The sequence below is a fragment of the Micropterus salmoides genome, unplaced genomic scaffold (assembly GCF_014851395.1).
Source record: "Micropterus salmoides isolate LMB-PRFRI ecotype aquatic unplaced genomic scaffold, ASM1485139v1 Ms_hic_scaffold_1, whole genome shotgun sequence".
In the NCBI taxonomy this organism is placed as follows: Eukaryota; Metazoa; Chordata; class Actinopteri; order Centrarchiformes; family Centrarchidae; genus Micropterus; species Micropterus salmoides.
The window spans coordinates 2,546,060-2,565,566 of NW_024040040.1; the positions used below are offsets into that span (position 1 = coordinate 2,546,060).

General features: G+C 41.3%; 1 protein-coding gene and 1 pseudogene across 1 annotated transcript; one reads left to right on the top strand and one right to left on the bottom strand.

Annotated features, from left to right (window-relative positions):
- LOC119887775 overlaps window positions 1–19,507 on the bottom strand; it is an 878,746-nt pseudogene that overhangs the window by 383,753 nt on the left and 475,486 nt on the right.
- LOC119912206 (gastrula zinc finger protein XlCGF71.1-like) lies at window positions 775–2,728 on the top strand. The gene has a single exon (XM_038731320.1). It carries the CDS (start codon window positions 1,194–1,196, stop codon window positions 1,854–1,856), a length of 663 nt encoding a protein of 220 aa, XP_038587248.1. The 5' UTR covers window positions 775–1,193; the 3' UTR covers window positions 1,857–2,728.

The following is a 19,507-nucleotide window of genomic DNA, read 5'->3' on the forward strand; positions in this document are numbered from 1 at the left end:
CCGTCTATATCTTAACTATTTTCAGCTGTAAGTTGCAACAGTCTATGAACTAATATAATTGCACCCCTTTTATTTGTAGTGTAAGACCCATTCCCTGAGATTTTTTGTGCTCCTCCTCATTCAAATGGGTTTCTTGGAGGAAAGCAACCTGGACATTTTCATTTTTAAGATAGTTTAGAACACCTTTCCTTTTGATAACATTATTGGAGCCCTTGATATTCCAGATAGAAAACTTAATATTCAGTATAATGTAGCATCATATCATGCTGCATAGTCTCATTTACCTTATCGCATAATTTGGATATGCTTTTAATCTGAAATCCTGCAAAAAATTGTAAGTCGCTTTGGATAAAAGCGTCAGCTAAATGAATAAATGTAAATGTAATTTATCATTTCTCCATGCATTTAAGAAAGTAGTGGTGTCAGTTTTAAAATATTAACAGGGAATTTGTGTGTATTTCATTATTCTCCACAGACGTCCAGCTGCTGTTGGTGAGTAAAGCAGCAGTTCCCCCTGAGCAGCAGGAGTGGAGCCCCAGGCTGGACCAGGAGGACCCACCAGAGCCCCCACACATTAAAGAGGAGTGGAGCCCCAGGCTGGACCAGGAGGACCCACCAGAGCCCCCACACATTAAAGAGGAGTGGAGCCCCAGGCTGGACCAGGAGGACCCATCAGAGCCCCCACACATTAAAGAGGATTGGAGCCCCAGTCTGGACCAGGAGGACCCACCAGAGCCCCCACACATTAAAGAGGAGTGGAGCCCCAGGCTGGACCAGGAGGACCCACCAGAGCCCCCACACATTAAAGAGGAGTGGAGCCCCAGGCTGGACCAGGAGGACCCACCAGAGCCCCCACACATTAAGGAGGAACAGGAGGAACTCTGGACCAGTCTTGGGGGAGAACAGCTTCGAGGGCTGGAGGAGGCTGATATCACCAAGTTTACATTAACTCCTGTCCCTGTGAAGAGTGAAGAAGATGATGAAGAGAAACCTCAGTCCTCACAGCTTCATCAAAGACTCACTGAACAGATGAAAACAGAAGCTGATGGAGAGGACTGTGGAGGACCAGAACCAGCCAGGAACTCAGATCCAGCTAGACATTTAATTCCAGCTCCTCATGACAGGATTTCAAACTCCTCTGAACCGGAGTCTGATGACAGTTTTGATTGGGAGGATATCAGGAAACAAGCTGAATGTGCTACAAGTTTGACCACAAGGGACATTTGCAGGAAAATAATGGAATCCAAACAGGAGAGAAACTATTTAGTTGCTCAGTCTGTGGTAGAAGATTCCTCTGGAAGAAGTCCTTAATGACTCATATGGTACTTCATTCAGAAGGAAAATGTTTCAGCTGCTCTGTTTGTAAAAAAACGTTTAAATGCAGGGTAATGTTTGCGAAGCATGTGAGATGTCACACAGCGGAGAAACCCTTCATTTGTTCCTTCTGTGGTAAAAGATTCCCACACAACTCAAAATTGACCCGACACTTAACAGTTCATACAGGAGAAAAACCTTTCAGCTGCTCAGTTTGTAAAACAAGTTTCGGTAACAGAAGCACTTTGTCCAAACACATGAGAGTCCACACAGGAGAGAAACCCTTCAGTTGTTCTCTCTGTGGTAGAAGATTTGCACAAAAGTCATGCTTGAAACAACACATGAGAATCCACACAGGAGAGAAACCCTTTAGTTGTTCTCTCTGTGGTAGAAGATTCGCACAAAACTCATCCTTGACCTTACACTTAAGAGTTCATACTGGAGAAAAACCTTTCACTTGCACAGTTTGTAAAACAAGTTTCCATGTCAGAGGCCATTTGTCCAGACACATGAGAATCCACACTGGAGAGAAGCTTTCTTAAAATACCTCACCTTGCTTTTCCCTTCAGTTCTCTTTTCCCTACACTCACAAACAGGGCTGCGCGAAATAACAAAAATCTCACATCTTTAATGAGATTTGAATTTCCAACTGTATCTCTTATCAACATATACACATATAACATCACAACAACAGCATGTCTAGGTGAACTGAAATGTTAGCTGAATGTCTGTGGGCAAGTCATGAAACGTTACCTGACGCACACATCATGGCTGGAACTGCTATAATAGTGTTGTGTGGCTCGTCCATACAACAGACTTCCCTCTTACGCGTGAGCTTCTCGCTTTTTTTGCATGGTCCGAGTCCTCCTGTTCAGTATTACCCAGAGTAAACTCACTCTCCTCCATGTTTGTTTATTCTGAATGCAAATTTCTTTCCTGCAATACTGGCATGTGTGGAAGAACATAGGAACAAAGTTATTTTTAAATTGGATCTGTTGAGTAATTTTGTTTCTTTCTATTACTATATGCATTAGGCTATGTCTTATGTTTTATGCATTGAGAAACATACGTTATGGAAGTTTTCCTGGGTGTTAAAAATAAACAGAAAAGCAACATAAAAATGCCAAAACTTACAAGATTCAAGTTTGAAGTCGGGAGCTCCATCTTTGAGCTGTTCGGTCGAAAGGTTTCATTTGGTTGTAAAGTTACAGCCTTGTGTTGTGTAATGGTAACTATTGAACCCTGAGAATGTGAAATTGCTTTCTAACTGAAGAGGAAGTGATGTCTTAACTGAAGACGCGCCTTGATGAGTGACAGAGAGTTTCATTTGCATTGTATCCCTTGGAAAGCTGCTTGCAATGTAAATGTAAAATTTGAGTAAAGTCCGCTATTGAGCAGATTAAGTCTTTGAAAATGAAGTGTCAAATGCTGTTCTCATTTTCATTTTCAAAAAGTTAGAAAATGGTATTTTGGGATAAAAAGACAATGGTGGAATGTAAATACAAAGTCAGCCTTCTATCACCTGAAGAATATATCGAGGATTAAAGGACTTATGTCTCAGCAAGACCTGGAAAAACTTATCCATGCATTTATCTTCAGTCAATTCGACTACTGTAACAGCGTACAGGGCTCCCTAAGAAATGCATCAGACAGCTGCAGCTGATTCAGAACGCTTCTGCTCGAGGTCTTTACATTGGCTTCCTGTATGTCAAAGAATTGATTTCAAAATCCTGCTGTTAGTTCATAAAGCACTAAATGGTTCAGGGCCAAAATACATTTCTGATCTTCTGCTTTGTTATGAACCATCCAGACCTCTCGGGTCGTCTGGGGCAGGTCTGCTTTCTGTCCCCAGAGTCAAAACTAAACAAGGAGAAGCAGCGTTCAGTTATTATGCTCCGTATATCTGGAATAAACTCCGACATAACTGCAGGTCTGCTGAAACTGTACTTTTAAATTAAGACTGAATACTTTTTTACCTTTTTTTTTTAAAGCAGTAGATTAGTAACTTTCACTGCACTGTAACATCCTGTTTTCTTTTTCTTTGTTTTTAGATTTTCAGTAAACACTATTTACACGGTGAGAAATGAGTAGGTAATTGAGTGAAAAGAGAAGGAGAGTGAGTTTGAACAGAGTGAAGGAAGTGGTCTTAAATCTCGCGCCCAAGTGATTTGCAGGAGCCTCTGTCCACCTGTAAACGCACAGGACTGTAACTGGATCAAAGTGGCCTGCGGACAGACATGTCCTGCTTTCTCTGTAGTGTCCGAGGGTTTTTGGGGTTTCCAGCTAATAAGCTGCCTCAGACATAACCAAACTCTGTGGACCCAAATATTGTTATGGACCCGAGTACAGACTAGCTAGAAAGTGTAGATTATGGTAAGAGTACTTCTGTTTTTATTCTCTTTTCAAAGACAAAAAAATAATTGTTTACTCAATTATTTGCTAAACTCTCAGCCTGCTTTGTGTTTTCTTCCCGTCGACCACTTTTTGTCATCCCAGGTCAAAGTTGACCCGGTCTGGTTTGCCTGCTCTTAAAGCATCCAGTTTAACATATCACCCAATTCTGTGTTACACCTTCTTAGCCAACTTCATTCCAACTCATTACCACTATTCTTACACTTCTTGGTGGAATTCATGGTCAATATGTCTCGTATATATGAAACTACACCAAATTTCTAAGGTAAAAAAAGCATAAATTATGAATTCTTTTGACTAACAGTTAAGATCAGAGGACTATATGTTGATGGGTTATCGCAGACTTGTATATGTCAAAGTTTAGTCTGGATACTGGTTTGAAACCATTTCATTATTTTTAATGGCAGCAAATAATCAGACTTTTTGTCCTCAAAATTGACCCGGTCAGGTTTTTCTGTTTATAAAGCATAATGAAAAATTATCACTCAATTCTGTGTTACACCTTCTTAGCCAACTTCTTTCCAAATCATTCCCACTAGTTTTACACTTTTTTTATGGAAGTCAGGGTCAAAAAATCTTAATTTATATGAAAGTATGCCTGGGCATGCTATAAACTGGCCGTGGCTTCTTCACTGGATTAGAACCAGCGAGCATCAACAGACCCAAGTAAAGAAAATCCTTTTCTTCTGCAGATTCCTCCTGGTCTCTCTCCTCCTCAACAGGGTTCCAAATTATATCTAGAGCCTCTGACACAGCATGATAGGGAGGCCTCTTTAACGTGTTGTCTCAGACTAAAAGGGCTAAAAAGCTTCAAAAGCTCAGATTTATCAACTTTTGTTGTTGTGAAAGGCATATCAAAGGAGTGGTAGGAGTACGTTTACAGAGATGTACTTACACTGAAGAAAATTATAAATGCAACACTTTTGTTTAGGCTCACATTCATTGTGAGCTGAACAAAATTTCTCTCAAATAGTATTCACAAATCTATCTAAATCTGTGTTAGTGAGCACTTCTCCTTTGCTGAGATAATCCATCCACCTCACAGGTGTGGCAGATCAAGGTGCTGATCAGACAGCATGGGGATTGCACAGGTGAGCCTTAGGCTGGCCACAATAAAAGGCCACTCCAAAATGTTCCATCACACAGCACAACGCCACAGATGTTTCAGGTTTTGAGGGAATGTGCAGTTGGCATGCTGACTGCAGGAATGTCCACCAGAGCTGTTGCCCGTGAACTGTGTAGTGAACAACAGTGTGGATTTGTGCATTTTTCATGGAATAAATGTGGAGCTACCCTAAATTCCTTTCTCCTCCCAGAGAAGATGGGGAGGGGTCAAAGTTCCTTTCTCTAAGTGCTAGCCCGACCATAAAACTGGCACCTTTTTGATTCCGAAGCTGATAACGCGGGGCCTGACTGTTAAACTGACAAAGGGACACGAGCCAGCCATTGGCATCTCCCTGAACAGCCTATCAAAACTCACCCCACCACACATGTTTCCGTGGAAACTGACCTTATTCTTTGTTTTATTACCACATCAAAAGGATACTCCTTGTCTCACCTAAGTGTGACATGTTCCAGACACTGAACTTTGGATGACAAAGGACTGCAGTCTCCAAAATACTCAAAGCATCTAATTAAATTTAATTAAATCTTTAGTTACCTGAATATGTTTGCCTCTATTTGAGTAGTTATGTTAACTGTTGTTGCTATCTGTTGTTGATATTAGTGCTGAAAAGAAGTTACTTGTGCAGTGTTTTTATTTTCAGCAAGACACTCCTTCATCTAATGTAATCAATGCTTGTTCATAATACTTTCTTACAAAATCCCTTTAGAAATGATAACAAAGAAATGTTTTACTATACTCTTAATCGCCAGCTTGAATTTAAGGATGAATCAACAATATTCCCCGGTTCCTAAGGAGAGACGATCTTTGATTTTAATCCAAGCTTTCCTCATGTAACCTGAGCTCCCCCAAGTGGACGAAGTAAGTGTTACATGCCCTCGTAGGAAATGCCGTTAAATGTACAAATATCCTGACCAATAATGTGACAATTGTTTCCTGTTACCAAATGCTTAGAACAGTACAACCGTTCAACCATTGAGGTTCGATTGTGGAAAATATTTGATTATAAAACGTGCAAATAGATTTCTTTTCTTTAGACATTAAGTTTAGAAAGGCAGTCCCTGGGGAAACCTGAGACGCCCCCTGGGGAACCACGGCCCAGGCAACAAAAGAGCGACATGCGACCTGCTCGCCAGTCTCTTCCCTCTTCTCGCTCTTCCACTCTGCCCTCTGGACGCTTCGGCACGCGCGTGGCGTGCCTCACCAGGCAACACGCCCAGACTCAGCCAGTGAAACAAACAGGCCCTTTTGTTCGCCTGAAGCTACACACCTGAAGTGCCGAGACATCGATCTGCCTTCAGTTTGTTTTATTTTCTTTATTTCTTTTGTTTGTTAAAGTTATCAGTCCGTTAAGTTACACTGGACTAATTCAGGAACGACCAAGTTCCATTTTAAGCCTTTTTCGTCAAGCCAACTTCACCGAGGTCAGACCAAGCCACGTGGTCTCGCCAGCTACAACCAAGGAAACCTGAAAACAGCCGAATTGCCAGACGGAGGAGGCGTTTTCAATCGGACACGGAGAACCCCGGGGAATCCCTAGCAAAAAGCCAGGATCGGCAGCTAGAGTGGGACCCGTGCAACAGGCCAAAAGCAGGCTGTCGACAAGCAGTAAGACTTAACACACGTCCTGTGATCAGACGTCCATTTTAACTCCTAAATTATAGCATTAGTTTACTTTCAGTAGCTCTTCTATGCCGTATGAGTCAAATGCTTCCCACAATCGAACCTCCAGGCTCATTGTTCAGCAAATGTTTATGTTCCCTGTATCCAACCATCTTTTTATCACCTTAGTTAGAGAATAAATTCACTGTAATATAATCAAGAGCTGTGTGTGTTGCCTATTTATAGTTCCTGCCAAGAGAATTGACCCTTTAGATATGAGACTGACTGACTGATTTAAGATAATTGAGCGATTATTAACTAACTGATCACTAGTAATAATTGTATAATTATTCAAAACTACCTAGAGGTCCGGAGACTCTAGGATTATAACAACTCCGGTGGTGCCCTTTACGAGGAAATTCTGATTTTATGAATAATTCATAATTGGGTATCAATTCTCATAAATTATTAAAATGCATAACTAATAAATTTAGGTCCACTACAACTGAATGTTAATTTCTCTACCATAAACCGTCTCTAAAGGCATTTCAGAGAATTTGGCAGTACATCCAACCAGCCCAGGACCTCCACATCCAGCATCTTCAGCTCCAAGATCTGAGACCAGCCACCCAGACAGCTGCTGCAACAATCGGTTTGCATAACCAAAGTATTTCTGCACAAACTGTCAGGAACCATCTCAGGGAAGCTCATCTGCAGGCTCGTCGTCCTCTTTCGGGATCTCGACCTGACCGCAGTTTGCCATCGTAACTGACTTGAGTGGGGGTTCTTTTCTATGGGCCGTCTCTGGGACAAGTGGGGGCGCCCTTCTCTGCCATCCCACACTGCAGTTAGTCGTAGAAACTGACGTGAGTGGGGAAATGCTCACATTAGATGGTGTCTGACAATTTGGAGAGGTGTTCTTCATGGATGAATCCTGGTTTTCACTGTACAGGGCAGATGGCAGACCGCGTATATGGGGTTGTGTGGGTGAACGGTTTGCTGATGTCAACGTTGTGGATCAAGTGGCCCAAGGTGGCGGTGGGGTTATGGTATGGGCGGGCTTGTGTTATGGCATTTTGAATGCACAGATCTACCATGACGAGATCCTGAGGCCCATTGTTGTGCCATTCATCCACAACCATCACCTCATCTTGCAGCATGATAATGCACAGCCCCATGTCGCAAGGACTTGTACATAATTCCTGGAAGCTGAAAACTTCCTAGTTCTTGCATGGCCTGCATACTCACCGGACATCTCACCAATTGAGCATGTTTGGGAGACTCTGGATCAGCGTCTATGACAGCGTATTCTGCCGATAGGTTTGTTTAGAGCGTAGTGTGGAAGCATCCATGTTATTTTGGTGTAATTTCATGAAAGAAAACCATATTTTCATACAAAAACATTTGTAAACGGGTCAGATTTGACCCGAAGACAACACAAGAGCTCTTTTAACCCTGATTGTACACTGCACTGTAACTTTTACTGCCCTGTTTTACCCTGTTTTTATTTTCTTATATTTTAATGGGGTTTTTTTTCAGTTTCCCTGTGTTGCTTTTATGTTTAAGCACTTTGAATTGCCTTGTTGTTGAAATGTGCTATACAAACAAACTTGCCTTGCGACGCTGAAGGCTGTCCCCAAAAGTTTGCTGTCTGGAGTCGGACCGAGAGCAGACCCTTGTCCCCTTGGAATTTCACCGGGAGCCAGTGAAGGTGAGTGAGGATGGGGGTGATGTGCTGCCAAAGTGTGAGTGAGAACCCTGGCAGCCGAGTTCTGTACATATTGCAACCTGTGCAGGACCTTGCTGGATGCCCCATACAGGACACCACTGCAGTAGTCCAAGCGGGAGGTGACGAAGGAATGGATGAGAGTGAAGGCCGAAGTGTGGAGATGTTCTTGAGGTGGAATTGATGATGAGTTTAACATGTGACTGAAATAGGATTGTAACATTTGTGAAGAACGGGCTGAAGGAGATCCAGAAATGTTCATGACTTACAACTGCTATATATGTCAGAGGCCAAAGAGCAACTAGGGCTAAGTGTCTTGCTCAGGGCCATGTTGGTGGATGTGTGACAGTGAGGAATTGAACCTGGGTCTCTCACACAGAGAGTGTACACTAGAATATTATTATACAGTATCATAATTATTATTTTTTACGTTGTTTGTGTTAATGTGTTGTACATTAAGCTTTTTCTACTCTTCTCCAAGGAAGGTTAATCCATTACGGACGAAACGTCTTCTTGTATTTTAATCCAAGTTGCCCTTGATTTTAATTTTTACTTTACTTTGTGGTATTTCTCTGTTTACTTCAGTAAAGGATCTGAATTTTTCTGCCATTGTCAATTTTTAACAAAGATATTGACCCTCTAAATAAAAGGTCGGTCCATTTTATTTTGAAAATCAGCAAAGACGTGGTACCGGAAGCAAGTGAACTTCCGGTGGCTAACATGCTAACTTTTCCTTCACGTTACCGTGAGATGCAGCCGGAGTTCAGCAGCAGAGCCTGCATGTGAGGATCAACGTGTTTAAGTGGACTCTGTTTAAACTTTCGGGATGTTTCACCTCAGACTCATCTCCTGTTAGCCAAGAATGCTAAAGGAAGTTAGCTTGTTAGCAGGAAGTAGCCGGAGCCGGAGCTCGGCCTCACAGTCGGAGCAGCTTCCATAGAGACCAAACTGTATTTTTCACGGAGCCCAATGTCCAAATGTCCAGATAGAGCTGTCTGAATAGACTCTGTGCTGTTCCCTTTATCTGAACAAGTTTAACATCTGAATTATCTCCCGCTGTCCTACGAAGCTAATGCAGTTAGCTTAGCTTGCTAGCTGGAAACAGTCTGGAGGAAAAGCTGCTGTGAATCAGTAAAAATGTCTAAAGTGGAGAACGAGGAGGAACTTTGTGGACAACGCAAACTACTGGACGCTGTTTTCAAGCCTGAAGCAGGTTTGTACACTTTACTGCTTATTCTCACTGTAAACTGCCTTTACTGCAGTAAAAGTACTAATACCACTCTGTGAAAATACTCCACTGCGAGTAAAAGTCCTGCATTCAAACCTTCCTTCCTTCCTTCCTTCCTTCCTTCCTTCGGCCGGTGTGTCTCTCTTCCTGTATGTTTCTCTGCTGACTTTCTCCATCAGCAGTACGTTTCATAAAGCCGTGTTTAACCACTTTTATAACCACCTATTTCCAGCAAAAAACGCCTGAAATAACAAACCCAAAATAAATCAGTAGTAACTCCTCAACCATTTGGCCTAGAGGCATAATTCTCTCCTTTGACAGGTCAGAAGCTAAGGAATGTAAACACCGACCACGGGGAGAGTAAAATGGTTTACAGTTAATGATAAAAAAAAATTCCAGTTCCCTTGATGTTCATGAGCTCTTCTCTGGTGAAAGAGCTCCGGGAATCACAGCCGAAACTGAGTTAACTCACAAAACAAAACAAAGCGCACCAAACACCGAGGCAGCTATACTCCGCGCCATCTTGACTGAAGATTGAGATATATATATATACTGTTTGTGTGTTCAGTGAAACATGTTATTGGGAGTTTTCTTCAAAACACTTTCTCTCCAGACAAACAACATAAAGCTTCTAAAACACTGAAATATTGATGAAAACAATTGATCAATATTCCTGTGCCGCACTCCCGCAACACAAGTTGAGAACAGAACATCCTTCTGTACTTACTGCTGTAAGCTCTTTCACTTCATCTTGAGCAGACGATTCGATTGGTATACGGGATGTCTGTGTAGCTCCAACAGGCCAGCCAGTAGAGGCCGATAAAGACCGCCTCCCCCAAAGCAACTCTTCTTCTCTCCTTCAATTTGAGGAGAGCGATTTATGTTGTGATAAAAGTTTATTTAGGTGCTTGGTGTTTGGTGTGGATAAAAATGTTCAGTTTGAGATGCCTCCTAGCTTCAAGGAGGTGTGTGGCATGCATGGAGTGACAGGTCGAAAAATCAATCGTCCTGCCCGTTAACGGGCCAAATATACTTTGGCAGGTGCTCGTATACCTGGCCGGCCCGTCCAAGTAAAGTTTTGACTGTAAATATTAATAAAATTGGTCAAAGGTATAAAATTGACAGAATAGAGGCCTACATCTTGCCCTAATTTTAAATTAACTTTAAATTGACAGATACTTAACTTGGCGGGCCGGCCAGGTATATGAGCACCTGCCAAAGTATATTTGGCTCCCCACTTTAGCATTTTGCAGAGAAGCACAAAGAGAGATGTTATTTGATGTTATGTTAATGGACTCTGAGGAAATGTTACATTACAGAGCGTCAGTGAACGCACCACTGCAGATGTCACTCACTAATGTTAAGTTTCAGTTTATATCCACATGCGGCGCACTTGAAACCTGAATCACAGGTGAGTTTATTAAACGCAGCGACTTTATGAAACGTACTGCTGATGGAGAATCCGAGAATCGAGGATTGAGGAGCTCTGAGCCATTGACCAACACGCCCCCTTACTGGGGAGCCGTTCGGACTGATCTGATGCATCAGGACATAACATTTAACCCAAGTGTTTCACTGCAAACTCTGACAGCCTATATGACTTTCTTCATTTCTAAGAAAAAATTTTATTTCTTTTATTTCTCCCATGAACTTTTTTAAGGAGACAAAGTCAGAGAGAGTCGGAGAGTCTGTCAGCTAGAAATGTGTTTTACATCATTTACCATCATTTCTATTCAGTCACATGTGAGGCTGATCATTCCTGAGTTTAGTCCAAATAGAAGACCATAAACATAGTAAACAAGTTAGGAGTCGGACAAGTCCCTAAACTGCACTAAAGTCTAATGAAGCAAGCAAAGGAAAAAAGCCTGCACATCCAGCCATCTCACCTACTGCATCTGATGGAGCAGCCGGTGGCTCCGCGAGTAAAATCAGCTGATGAAAGTATGAATGAAAGTCGCTACGCTAAAAAAACATCGTTGCATCATTTTACATCATTTCACATCATTTCAATTTCCCTGAAACATTTAGCCTAATAAATCTCAAGACACCAGGATCATATTCTGGGATATTCACTAACGAATTCACATCAGAAGCAATAAATCTAAATGCAGATAATATCAGCATTGTGCCAGTAGAAATGATCCTGTGAGCAGGACATACAGTAACCTGTAATTATTCATGTGCAGGTGTTTGTTAAACAGGTAACAGAGAATTGTGCTGCTCTGCACTGAGAACTGAGACTTTATTAGTACTGTAATAAATGTTGGTTATTAAAGATTTAACTGCCACTACCTTTGTTTACGCGCTTCGACATCGTGACGCCTCTAATGGGTATCAATTTAAATCTATTTAAGTATTTAAGATAACTCATTTGAAGACTAAGACACAAAACTATTGACAAGACAACATACAACATCAGAACTGTGTAAGCCTAAAATATATCTGCCCGGGTCTGACGACAAGAATCTCCCGTAGATCAGGAAGCGCACACAGACACGCTCCATTCAGATCATGGTTCAGATTCAGACCCCGGCTGCGGACACCTCGCTTGGATTGGCGGCTTCTGTCCATAAAGTACAGGTACTTACTAGATCCCGGTCCCTCGCTACCTAAAGGAGACGCGTGCCTCCCCTCCTAACACAAGAACAGACCCCCTGTCTGCTATCCTCACTGCCGGCAACACTAAAAGTTGGAAACAGCCACTTGCCAAAACCCACAGCCACGGACGCAAACAGTTCAGTCTCAGCTCGCTAACCAGTCATCACTGCAAGAATCCTTCCGTTCAAGTGTCAACAAGGAGATGAGACTCTGCCCACATTTATTCATTACAGTACCAACACAGTGCGTACAGCTGTTAGAGCCGGCTGGCAGCTGATCCAGTGTTCCTGTTACTAGTTGAATTATTGAAGCGATATACAGTCATCTTTATTTCTACACTGGTACGTTAAGTGCTAAGTAGACAGAATAGGCTCAAATCGATATGCTATATTTAAGGAATTAGCCTGCTAGGCAGCCTCAGCTGGTAAAAGCACAGGCAGCATCAGAAACGAGCAGCTAAGACCATAATGGAGGATTGAGTTAATGCGCAGGGGTCCATTCAAATCAGCAGTGGTATTTTCTAGAAGTGGTTTCCATTCAGGCTTATTACAGAGATAGACTGTTTAATGGAGAGGTGGTAGTGAGAGCAATGCTGGGTCAGGTGTGACTGTGCAGCAGTGAAATTGTTTACATGGCTCACAAGTCAGGTAGGAGGGCCCCATAGCAGAAGTTTTTCTTGGGTGGTACCATAGCTGTGTGTGTTCTGACATGACAGCGCCAACATTAATGGGCTAAGCAAGGGAAGCTGGTGAGGCACATACTAACACATATTGCACACTTCAATCAAAATATATGAAAATTGTGGTCTGTGCCCCAGTACAGCTTTATGTCTAGCAACGCCCCTGTCCCAGACTGTCACTATTAACAGCGGCAATGTGAAGTACATCTACGAGACAAAGCACAAATCTTTTGAGCAAAGTATCAACTCAAATCTGAGCTGGGGGAACAGAAAATCCAATCCTAGCCGGCAGGACAAGCTGGAGCTCAGGTGTCTCACTGAACAAGAGAAAGTAGGGAAGTGATTTATAAGAGGGAATGAAAGAGAAGAGGAGGTATTAAAGCGGTTCAATTGTTCATATGTGTTGAGTGTTTATCATTAAATTGGTTCAGACTACACTTGAGTCACTTCAGGCTACACTTATTTAATTTTTCTGAAATTATGCACCTTATTTTAACATGCCTTTTTAAAAACTCATGCATTTCATTATGCAGCCTTTAGTTTATTTAAATATCGAATTTATTTTTAGGGTAGTTATTTATTATCATCCCTCCAGTTTTATGTGAAAACTGAAAGTAGTAGTAATATTTTTGAAATATTTTATTTGACAGTCAGTGTTTGACTAAAAACATATGTTTATACAACTATATGTTATTGTACTGAATGAAAATGCAAGTTAGTGGTTATGATGTTCTGGACCTTTGCTTAGGGAAATTTTCTCTAACTTGACCTCTTTGAGTTTTAATTGAATAACCCTGACCTAGAATAACCTACTGTCAATACAAATAAGATATACACCGTGGGCGTGTATTTTGTTGTGCAAACCAAAAACTGCAGACTGAATGGTTATTGTTGCATTTATTTCTACTGTGTGATAGGCTAATGTAATGTAAATCCAAACTTTATCATCACAATCCCTAGGCCTAGTCCTGCATTCAAATATATTTTACAAAATATTTATCATTTCTCCACACATTTAAGAAAGTAGTGGTGTCAGAGTTTTAAATGTTAACAGGAAGTTACAGTTTTCTAAAATGTGTATGTATTTCATTATTCTCCACAGACGTCCAGCTGCTGTTGGTGAGTAAAGCAGCAGTTCCCCCTGAGCAGCAGGAGTCGCGCCCCAGTCTGGACCAGGAGGACCCACCAGAGCCCCCACACATTAAAGAGGAGTGGAGGCCCAGTCTGGACCAGGAGGACCCACCAGAGCCCCCACACATTAAAGAGGAGTGGAGCTCCAGTCTGGACCAGGAGGACCCACCAGAGCCCCCACACATTAAAGAGGAGTGGAGGCCCAGTCTGGACCAGGAGGACCCACCAGAGCCCCCACACATTAAAGAGGAGTGGAGGCCCAGTCTGGACCAGGAGGACCCACCAGAGCCCCCACACATTAAAGAGGAGTGGAGTCCCAGTCTGGACCAGGAGGACCAACCAGAGCCCCCACACATTAAAGAGGAGTGGAGCCCAGTCTGGACCAGGAGGACCCACCAGAGCCCCCACACATTAAAGAGGAGTGGAGGCCCAGTCTGGACCAGGAGGACCCACCAGAGCCCCCGCACATTAAGGAGGAGTGGAGCCCCAGTCTGGACCAGGAAGACCCACCAGAGCCCCCACACATTAAAGAGGAGTGGAGGCCCAGTCTGGACCAGGAGGACCCACCAGAGCCTCGACACATTAAAGATGAGTGGAGGCCCAGTCTGGACCAGGAGAACCCACCAGAGCCTCGACACATTAAAGAAGAAAAGGAGGAGCTGTGGACTAGTCTTGGGGGAGAGCAGCTTCGAGAGTTGGAGGAGGCTGATATCACCAAGGTCACATTCACTCCTGTCCCTGTGAAGAGTGAGGAAGACAATGAAGAGAAACCTCAGTCCTCACAGCTTCATCAAAGACTAAGTGATGAGATGAAAACAGAAGCTGATGGAGAGGACTGTGGAGGACCAGAACCAGCCAGGAACTCTGATCCAGCTAGACATTTAATTCCAGCTCCTCATGACAGGATTTCAAACTCCTCTGAACCGGAGTCTGATGACAGTTTTGATTGGGAGGATATCAGGAAACAAGCTGAATGTGCTACAAGCTTTGACCACAAGGGACATTTGCAGGAAAATAATGGAATCCAAACAGGAGAGAAACTATTTAGTTGCTCAATCTGTGGTAGAAGATTCCTCTGGAAGAAGTCCTTAATGACTCATATGGTACTTCATTCAGAAGGAAAATGTTTCAGCTGCTCTGTTTGTAAAAAAACGTTTAAATGCAGGGTAATGTTTGTGAATCATGTGAGATTTCACACAGTGGAGAAACCCTTCATTTGTTCCTTCTGTGGTAAAAGATTCCCACAAAACTCAAATTTGACCCGACACTTAAGAGTTCATACAGGAGAAAAACCTTTCAGCTGCTCAGTTTGTAAAACAAGTTTCGGTAACAGAAGCACTTTGTCCCAACACATGAGAGTCCACACAGGAGAGAAACCCTTCAGTTGTTCTGTCTGTGGTAGAAGATTTGCAAAAAAGTCATCCTTGACCTTACACGTAAGAGTTCATACTGGAGAAAAACCCTTCAGTTGTTCTGTCTGTGGTAGAAGATTCGCACAAAACTCATCCTTGACCTTACACTTAAGAGTTCATACTGGAGAAAAACCTTTCACATGCTCAGTTTGTAAAACAAGTTTCCGTATCAGAGGCAATTTGTCCAGACACATGAGAACCCACACAGGAGAGAAGCTTTTTTAAAATACCTCACCTTGCTTTTCCCTTCAGTTCTCTTTTCCCTACACTCTCACATAGGGCTGCGCGAAGTAACTAAAATCTTGCAACCCGAAAATGAAACATTTTGTCAATTCAATGACATTGGAATTTCCAACTGTAACTCTTTATGCCGTTTATTTTGGTCAGTAGACAGCATTAACAGTGTTATCTGTTGAAATGCAACTGCAGAGATGGTTAGGCTACTGAGTGAATTACTCTGTTCCTAAATACAATCCATATAATTTATTTTAAAATGGCTATTGTAACGTTACCCCTTTATCCTTCCCGAAACACAGGCTAAACTATACTCAGAACACAAATACATGCATAGAATGTACTGTACATGCAGAATAAATAAATATATGTCTACTGTATATCACGTCCTAATTTAATGTTGTGTAAAGACACATTCACATAAAGATCCCCAACAAGTGAATATCAATAAATAACTGAAGCTGCTCAGTTTAAGTCAAGAGAGAAGTTTGGTCAGTAGTACAAAATATGGCATATATATAAGGCAACCAATTGCATTCAACAAGACACTTTATTATGTATTATCTACAGGGAGGTTGAGGTAAGTGAGGTTGTTTTTGTTGAGGACTTTCCACTGTCAGAAGCAGACCAGGTCATAGGCCCCAGATGAGACCAGGTCTTGAGGAGACACGAGCCTGGTGCTGCTGGAAAGAACAGGGAGAAGAAAGATGAAACTGTGTTAATACAAGGTTAATACATTTAAGACAATGATTTAAAAAAAAAAAATATATATATATATATATATAATATTATACATGGAAAGCCAATGTTTCCCAAATAATTTCATAAGGTTGAGATTACAGGAGTACACAGTTGGGTCCAGTTGTATCTGGACATTGGCATGATTTCGGTTATTTGGTTCTGAACCCCAGTAAAGAATTCGATATTATGTAACTATAAACTTTAGTTCATGTTATTTCAGTGGACTAAAAGTTGTAAGACAAGTTCCTTTACACCTTAATAATATGATCATATTTAGTACTACTACTTTGTTGCAAATTCTTTGAATTTAATGACCAAATAATACCAGAAGAAGAATCAAGTGTGCACATATCCAGGTAAAAAGCCAAATCAATCGCTGCAAGGTAAAGTAAAAAAGTCTGCACACTTTTAGGCTGCATTTCAACCTACAAGATTTAAATGTGTAGACTTTCCTCAGATTATAAAGTAAGCTTTTGTTGGTCATCACTGTTGAGATTAGTTGTAGTTTTGGTGGCAGGCTAGCCCACTGGTTTGGGTGACCCATACAGTCTATGGGGTGACCACACACAACCACACATCCCAGAGTAGCAGCAGTGAAAACCTTGACTTGTGTCTGCAGTGGTCACTTTATTAGGTACACCTATACAATCTAATGTAATACAGTGGATTTTAAGAGACTATGAGGGGTGGTGATGGCGCAATGGATAAGACTATGTCTTTGGTGTGAGATACCCGGGTTCAATCCCCCATTATGACCCATCCACCATTGTGTCCCTGACACTTAACCCCTAGTTGCTCCAGAGGCGTGACCTCTGACATGTATAGCAATTGTAAGTCGCTTTATTAGCATCAGCTTAGTGAATAAATGTAAATGGTGGGTGGGCCTCGGACACTCGGGGTGTCTGGGGGTATGCGCCCCGGAAGAAAACTTTGTACATTTTAAAGTTAAATGCATTAATTTGGTGCAGTATCTAAGAAATATTTTTTATACGCTTGTAAACAATGTTGTGCTCTAATAAACTATTTGATCATAAACCTATTGTAGAGCTATAAATGGTGATGATGGTGATAATGTTTTTCCAAAAACCCTAAATCAAAGAATAGAAAATAGAATAAGTACTCTCTAACTCTCTAACATGTTATTATTGTTGTTTTTTACTTTTAATGGACTCATGTAATATGTTTATACTTTCAGTGAATTTAATCCAATTAATTTTATTTCCATACTGTTTAGATACCTTATTTTGAAAACCGGGCCTTGTCACATGTGTATCCTCGTGCTAAATTCATCCAGTCCGACCCAGTTTGATAAATAATGTTGTATGTGGTTCTCGTACGGCGTAACATGAAGACTTCACAGCCTCTCTTCAGGCAGGACTCTCATCCTGCAGCTCTTGTCTTTGTAAAGAGACAAACTGACAAGATAAAGTCTCTAACCTGCCTGTCAGCTCGCTCTGGGCCGTTACAATGGATTTACCATGAAGGCTTTAATACGTGTGCACTCCAAATGTAATCGCCTTCTAAGAAACAAGTGACAGAAACAGGCCGTTAACATTACTGTAGTTACCTGAGAATAAAAGTGGTTGTCTCGAGTCGAATGCCAAAGTGTGCAAGCTTAGAGTATAGCGGAGCGGTGGCGCAAAACACAACTTTAGAGGTCTGAAATGTAATTATGAGATGTGTAAAACATGTCATTTTGAAACTATGGCGGAGCAAATTAGACTATGGCGGGCCTCGTTAATTAATGGGAAACACTAAAAAAAAAAAACACCAGCTCAGCCATCTGCTTTTATGATGCCTGTACTGTTCAGGATTTATTTACACAGACATACATAGAAGTGTTAATTCACTCACATGTTTTATAATTGGTGATGTTGGTGTTGTACTGAGCTGCATTATATTTAGAGGAGTTTTTTGATATTCTGGCCCTGTAATGTACAGTATGTAAATAGGAAAGACGAAAAAAAAACCTCATATCCAACACAATGTAGTTCAGTAAAACACCCTTTAATTTTAACCTCAGTATTAAACATTTAATTAAATGTACACATTTATGCTATATGCTGTTGTATTGAACTGCATTACATTGTAAAGGTGCACCTATTAAGGCCACTAAGAGCATTCAACACAGTAAGACCAACAGCTGAAAGGATGTGTAAATGCCTCTGTAGCTCAAATTATTTGTATGTCTCATGTCACGATATTCATATTTGGATCAATGTGGAAGAAAGTTTATCCTGGTTATTGTTGGCTGGATATGGTATTTGCACTCCACTAGCTTACTCTTAAATTAGTCCTGCAATAATCCTACCTTCATGAAGGTTAAAATGTTCAGTTTTTGCTGTTCAGAGGCACTGATTCAACACGGAGAGCTGTTTCTGACAGGGACATAACTCGGTGATATTTGGATCCTTTGGGGATAACTGGCCTCCTCAACAGGAAAACATATGAAGTTGTTATCTATCTGCTGCAGTTATAACGTTACTTGCTTTTTGTGCTGCCGATGCACTGTCCAACGTTAATGACTGAATTAACGTTAACCAAGGAACAACCTTGCTAGATACAAGCTTGTCATGTGTCTATTTACATAGCTAATGTTACCGTTCATAGTAACGTTCTCAGGTTAGCTAGCTGCACTTAGAATCTGATTAAATTAGTTAATATCTTCCAATAAACATGAACTAAAGCTGGCTACATAAAATACCACTATTGACTAAATTCAAAAGATTAAAAAGGTTAAAGGTTAAAATGTCTAAAAAGGCTGTCATTTCATCAACTTACCAGCGAGCATAGGTTGGTCGGACACAACAAAAATGAAAGGGATACAGCGCTGAAACTTCTTCTTTTGTGTTTATTGGCGGTGGGCAAACCAGTTTAATGGTGCATTACCGTCACCAACTGGACTGGAATGTGGAACGAGAGACTAAGCAGCAAAATAAATAAACAAAACAAAAATAATTTTAACCAAATCAGTTTTTATAAGAAACTTAATTATATAACAATATATCTTGCTTGCGGTTTTCCCCAAGAGACCTGACAATGATAAATCATGATGTTTTCAGAACTTTTTGTTTGTTTGTGTGTTTTCAAAACTATCGGCTGCCCCGTGACACCCGTGACTCCCACGTACATTTTCACATACGAGGAATTTGCCTTGGTATGAATTGGTGCTTACAGTACACATAACATAAATAGTAATATAAATATATAAAAAGTAAGGAGATCAAAAAAAATGTACAAGTATACAAAAAATATAAACAGGTACACTAATACTATAATAAAATGCTGACAAGTATGTGCAGAAGTT

Coding starts and splice junctions, on each gene's coding strand:
- LOC119912206 (XM_038731320.1), top strand. CDS start 1,194: ATGTGCTACAAGTTTGACCACAAGGGACATTTGCAGGAAAATAATGGA.